Raw genomic sequence first — 6786 nt, 5'->3', positions numbered from 1 at the left:
CGTTGTAGCGGGAGAAGTTGGTCTTGGTTTTGGGAGGGTTTTTTTTTCTGTTTTTTGTTCGGTTTTGAGTGGTTTTTTCTTCTTTGTTCTTTTTCAAACGCATGCTTTTTTTCTTAAAATTAGCAAAAAAATCTAATTCATGAACTTTTCTTATTTCACGATTTTTTTAAAAAATATGAACTTTTTCCGAACTCGTGAGCTTTTTGTTTTCATTTTTTTCAAATTGATGTTTTTTTTAGAAAAATCATGAACTTTTTTAAAATTGTAAACTTTTCATTTTCACAAACTCTGTTTAAACACACAACTGTTTTTCAGCATTTGTGATTTTTTTGGAAGTCAACGGTCGACTGGAACCGAGGAACGAGTGAACAAAGAACCACGCGAACAGGAAAACCGAGCTAACTGCGCCCGTTGATTGGGCCGGCCCACGAGCGGGCAGCGCGTGGGCACTGTTTGTATGGTGCTGGCGGTGGCCCAATTGCGGCGAAATATAAAAAATGTCCACTGTGGCCCAAAGCCGCCACTGGAATCTATCGCCACGGCGCTCGCCTCAGACTCCAGCGCAGGGCCTTCTCGTCTGACCTGCGCGACTTGAAAGAGACACCTCACCTGAATCATATCCACCACCCCATCCCCTCTTCTCATCGGCTTCTTCGGCTCCGGCGACCGGCGGCGGCCGTCTCAGGTGACCGATCTCTAACCCTCCTCCCGCTGTCCTCACTCAACAGGGATATGTACCTAATCTAATGCTTCTCTTGGGGGAGATGCGACCCACGACCACGATTTAAGTTTGACCATGGATTTCGAAGGAACGATCGATATACCCTCTTCCTTCCCTTGCTCCTGTACGGCTGCACCCATTAGCCTTCGTCTGGATCGAATAGGATCGAAGCAAAGGAGAGAGGATGTATGAGAGGTCCGGAACGGCGACAAGGACTCCGGCCCAGTGCGGACCACCGGCGACCTCAAGGGCGCTCTCTCCTAGTCCGTCAAGGTTCCCTTCCCCCTAGCCCTGATTCTGCAGCCACCAGCCTGGACCCTCCTCGGCTTTCTGCATCCTCGGCGCGATAATTGTATCATGTGTTCATATCGCACAGGATGCTTATGTCAAACAGATAGTGGACAATACTGGGAATTACAGGCTATAATTTCACCGTCTTCTTTTTTATGTTTGGCGACTTGGATGTAGTTCTGTTCACTATTGTTCTATTTAGAGAACATCCATACTGTGGGTGGTAGGTATTCTGAATTGATAAAACGGATTGGTATGTTAGTTCAATACTCTTGTAGAAGGAATTGTTGATTGAGAAGATAGAATTACGAATGACATTCAAAGCATATTTCATGAATGCTATTCATCTTGAGACATGCTCTTCAATTTGGCTAACTGTTGTGTACTCAATATTGAATACCATTGTCTTTTGTTTTCATTCCTGAGATTCATATGTAGGAGTAGTATAAGTTATTCTCTTCCATTGAAAGTTGTGACTCAGTGTACGGTATGAACATTCATACTATGACTAGGATGCCACATATTTTATAGATAGAGGCAATTCTACATGATACCAAATTAAAGTTTAGTGATAAGTACAAATAAGTCCTAGCTCAAGGAACGTAAGGGGAATTTACATTGTTTCTTCCAAATTTAAAATCCAACTTGGCAAACTAACAGTTCCTAAGCTAGCTCCATCTCTAGTTTGGTAGCAGCTCAACAAAGGAGTAGGAGCAGGGCCAAATGCGTCTCTATGTTTATTTTTTCTGCGGAGGCAAATGGACCCTTACATAGCCTATCAAGTTTGTGTTATAGTCAACGGTACAAATCACTATAATAAGGTTTAGTATGTAATAAGAATGTATGTAGAGAGTTTATTGGCTATGTCCACTGTTGATGCAGATTATTGGCTATCATGTTTTTGCTATGTTTTTTTTTGGTTCTTATATTGCATGAACTTGACTCCTTGAGTAAAAAAATTATCCCGGCAATATCCAAACTGCTGCACAGGCATATTCTGACTGAGTTTTACTATTGTATTGTGCCAAGGACTTACAGATACGATTTTATGTTTGCTTGTAGGGGCACGGGAAAGCAAATAAGTGAGTGAAACAAGGTCGTGCGAAAAAACACGAAAGCCCGTGTTAGTTTCAATGGCTTCTTCAAAGCTTCAAGCTTTTTGGAACCATCCTGCTGGCCCCAAAACCAGTTAGTGATATTCATACCCCCCACCCCCCCTAAGTTTGTAGTTGTTATTTCTATTTCGGTTGTCAATTGCCATCTTTATTTTAGATATTGTATGCACGAAGACACTCTGTAATGACTTTCATGGACATCAAGATAGCATGCACATGTTCTTTTTATACAGTAGGATGCTTACTAGCATTGCTTAGATGTGATAGCCGATTGCCAGACTATAGGATTTAGGACGAGAGTGATGCTAGGGATTCTTTGTTCAGTTCAAAACAGTAACAGAAAAGTAGCAACCAACCAGGTAGCCAGCTTTGTCGACCAGAAACCCCTTATGGAACGACCAACCTGAATATTAGGAGAAACCAGTTGTCCTAAGAACGGTTGTCTTTGATCATGTTCTGGTTCTGAATTGGTTGCTATAAAAGGCCAATGTTGGCTTATTCTGCCTGTCGATGAGCGTTTTCATTATTCTTTGTCCTTTTAGCTTTTTCCCTTGTGCAGTTTGATTTTTGTTGGGCTTGCCAGGTTTGTGACATCTCTTGAATGCAGAAGTACTATACGTTACTCCGCTTTTCATTAAATGGGACCGGGATGACGACTTCCTTGTGTATTGAAAAATGACTAGGAGAAAAAAAGTCAGAGAGAATACAAAATAACAGCCAGATTGATGACATCACAGATAAAACCTGAAAATAAAATGAACCTAGAGGCGGCAATTTTTCAGATCCTTCCTGCAGACACCCACTGTGCTTCATGGTGCAATTCTCTGATGACCCATTTGAATCTGATACTAGCCAGTTTCACTTTCTCCTTACCTTCGCTGAAGTAGGCACCTACATTGCCGCGTGGAAGTAAAAAAATATTATGATGCATCAGCGAGTTGGCCAAGAACTTATTCCTCATATTCCGTTGTGTTCTGATTCCATACCTTGATTTGAATATGTCCCTCGCGAAGTGCAATATGGAGTGTGGAACTCCCTGCCATGTGCCATACCAATCCATCTCTCATACATAGTTGATGTCCTTTAGCTAACCATGGAACTGAAATGTTCATCCTCTTGCCAATTGCACATTTTTCATTTGCTCTTGTTTCTAAATTTCCCCCTGGTAAACTTGTACTAAGAAAAGACCTGCAAAGATCTTGCGTTCTTGTGATTACAAGTTAGGGATTAAAGTGATATAGTGGCTTTTGTTTTCTCAAGCCCCAAAGAGATAACATCTTCTCCTTGGAGAGTTAGATGGTCTCCTGCTTGTAAGGTCTTCACATGCTTGAGCTACATTCTTGGCTATTCCATACTGAACTTAGCAATGTACTCCTTGGAGTACTAGTTTGTATTGTGGTAAATGTGTTCTTGGTCAGTATTGTGAATCATGGACCAATTCAAATGCCAAACTTTGTGGTTTTGCACTAAAATGTAATGGAAATCTGTTGGATGGTGCATTTAACAGTGTATCTCATGAAAATTTATATCATGGTGCATTTAGCAAGTTATTGGACCTAAGATACTAACACAATATACCTACATTGCAGTTCATTTTTGGGCTCCAACATTTAAATGGGGTATCAGCATTGCGAATATTGCCGATTTCGCCAAGCCACCTGAAAAGATATCCTATCCTCAGCAAGTTGGTATGTCCATGTAGTCCAGGCAATTCTACACTTGTGTTCCAGACTAATGCCCACTTGTTTACTACGTAATTCTTGTGTACTGCTCACATGCTACTTCTGTTGTATGGTGTTCAGCTGTTGCTTGCACTGGAATCATCTGGTCACGCTACAGCATGGTCATTACACCGGTAAGTCATTGATACTTGTTCAGTACGTACCATCAGGTTTCGCTGTTATGCACTAAGGAGGTGTGGATTATATTTTATCTGAATGTACATTTAATCTGTAACATTTTGTGCTAAAAAGATATTGGTTGTTGCATGGATCTTCTGATATTATACATTTTTTAACTACTCCTTAGACTGGCTATCAATGTTCAGCTTGTTTTTTAATAAATGCCTAATATTCCGGAGCCTTCTCCTTCCATTTTCTGAGTACCCTTGAACCCCAGACCTTAGTAAGGAACAATCAGTTTCCTTGTTATTAACTGTCATATTTATTTACCTTGTGCTGAAAGTGTTCCTGAGCAGCAATGGGTGGCATAGAGACATGATATCTTTATTTTGCATGTTTCCTTTTTCTGTTGGAGCACCCATTGTTCTTATTCTGTGTTCTCCATTTTAACGTTGCACATCTCATCCTTTGTATTGTTATAATGTTCCAGAAAAACTGGAACCTTTTCAGTGTAAACGTTGCAATGGCCGGCACAGGCTTGTATCAGCTTTCTCGTAAAATAAGGTTTGTCACGAAGTTGATTCATGTTTTCCATTTGCTGCTTCATGTCTCAGAAAAGTAAGATGCCACAGTTTGTGTCGATTTTCTTTGCAGGAAAGACTACTTTGAAGATGAGAAAGAGGTTGCCGCATCACTGGAAGGATAGTGACGAACGGATTAATCGACTGAAAGCCCCGCTGCCTAAAATTCAGTGTGCCGCAGGGATGTGTCGTTATATCTGACAGGAATCCATTGTTTCTTTCCATGTCCGAATTGGTTTGTGTCGCTCAGTTGCACCCATGAAGAGAGCAATGTGCAAAATTTACACAAACAAGCAAATATTTGTTTATGCATTGTGCAAAAAAAAAAAAAGCAAATACATCAACCGGTCCCTTGTATTTTGCCCTGCCATTCAGTCGTTTGTTACTAGACCATTGTAGTTGGCATCCGCAATGGTTGTGTGCCGCCTTTTGCACGAGTAAGGGCCATTGCCGCGCGGGGCGTGCACGAAACCTCCTTTTTCTTTTTTGAGGGGTGACGGAGATGGTGCTCCGTGTGCACGAAGCCTCCTGAGTCGGAGATGGTCTGCTTGTTTTATGGGCGTGACTATGCCTCCGGTCAAGCAACCGCTGCTATGGGCCGGGCCGGCGTGGACTACAGTCCTTCAGCGCTTTTTTTTCCTCATTTTCTTTTCCTCTTTTTGCATTCGTTATTCTTTCTTTCTTTTTTACCTTTTCTTATATTTCCAAATATTCTAAATATATCTATTAGAAAAATCACTTTCTATTAATCATGCATTTGAAAATTGTTGGATCTGTATAGAAAAAATGTTTTAATGTATATGAGAAATTGTACAATGTGTGAAAAATAGACATCAAAACATGTATATGAAAAAAAGTGTTAATCATGTATTTGAAAAATGTTAAACGTGTATACAAAAAGCGTTCCTGAAGTATGCAGAAAATGTAAAATGCGTTTGGGAAACGTAGATGCCAAAAAATCTATATGAAAAATATGTTAACCATGTTTTATAAATATTGAATGTGTATATAAAAAATGTTCCTGATGTATAAAAGAATGCACAATGTATATGAAAAAATAGACCTAAAAAATATAAATTTTCATAAATGCTAATCATGTATTTGAAAAATGTTAAATGCGTTTAAAAAATGTTCTTGATATATACAAAAAATGTTCAATGTTTGCTGATATGAATGACCCAGCAATTCTAGAAGCCCTGGCATGTCGGGAGGCTCTCGCTTTAGCTACGGATCAGGGCATTCAAACCCCAATGATTATTTCGGATTGCACAGGTGTGGTGGACGACATTCAAAGAGGTACTGGTGGTTACTATGAGAACATCACAAGGGAGATCCTGTCGAGTTCGAATAGGTTTGCTTCTTGCTTTTTTGTTCATCAAAAAAAGAGAATTTCAAGACTAATTCTACAGCCAAACATGCTCTATCATTAGCAGGGGCGCCATTTATGGCTGCTTGAGTCCTGTGATCCTATAACTATCCATGTAAACTTGCATTTTGAGTAATAAAGTTCGCCTAAAAAAACCATTGTGAACGCTAAAAGTAACTGCAGCAGTGGCACGCTAACACTATAAACTTATTTTTATGAGTTTAAAGAAAACTTTTTTTTGAACTCAAAGACAATTTATGATTTTTTTTAGTTTTCTCCATATATATTTTATGCGGGGTGAAAGGAGATTTTCATTACTCAAGGAGGCTTATCAGTCTTTGATAGGTTTACAACAAATTCCAACCCCGAGCGCAACCACAATGTAGTGCGGGGGTACTACGACCATACGCGGCCAATTCATGACTAACTTTATTCTGAGATCGTCTACAGTGAGTAAAGAAAATATCCCTATCCTCTAACGTAACTATTCTCCAGATCTCGTCAACTAGAACACGGTGCTGTGAGCGGTCCATCACATGTGTTGTAAGCCTTGTGACCGCTTCCACACTATCCAGCTCCGCCACGATGGGTAGGTTGGTTCGATGCAAAGCCAATTCCAAGCCCTCTCTACATGCTGCAAGTTCCACATGCAGGCTGTTATCACATGTGCATGTCTCCCTACACGCACTGAAGTTGATCTCTCATCTGTCATCGCGGAGGACCATGCCCCCTCCTGCAGCGCCTGTAGCTGGGACATAACTGCCATCAGTGTTTAACTTCATCCAGCCCAGGCTAGGTGGCGCCCAACATAGCTCCAGCTTCGGCTCAGTACATAAAGTTGTGGCCGGCTGGGTAACATGCAGGACCATCT

At 40.7% G+C, this 6786-nt stretch overlaps 1 protein-coding gene across 1 annotated transcript; it reads left to right on the top strand.

Moving 5' to 3' along the window:
- The first annotated feature begins 538 nt into the window (after positions 1-538).
- On the top strand, positions 539-4919 carry LOC119354197 (mitochondrial pyruvate carrier 4-like). Its single transcript, XM_037620901.1, has 6 exons — positions 539-685; positions 2075-2200; positions 3717-3815; positions 3930-3982; positions 4459-4532; positions 4623-4919. Exons 2-6 carry the CDS (start codon positions 2146-2148, stop codon positions 4672-4674), a joined length of 333 nt encoding a protein of 110 aa, XP_037476798.1. The 5' UTR covers positions 539-685; positions 2075-2145; the 3' UTR covers positions 4675-4919.
- Positions 4920-6786: the final 1867 nt, after the last annotated feature.

This window comes from Triticum dicoccoides, chromosome 2A, assembly GCF_002162155.2.
Source record: "Triticum dicoccoides isolate Atlit2015 ecotype Zavitan chromosome 2A, WEW_v2.0, whole genome shotgun sequence".
Taxonomy (NCBI): Eukaryota; Viridiplantae; Streptophyta; class Magnoliopsida; order Poales; family Poaceae; genus Triticum; species Triticum dicoccoides.
Note: the sequence above shows the minus strand (reverse complement) of the source record. Positions and strands in the feature narration are given on the sequence as shown.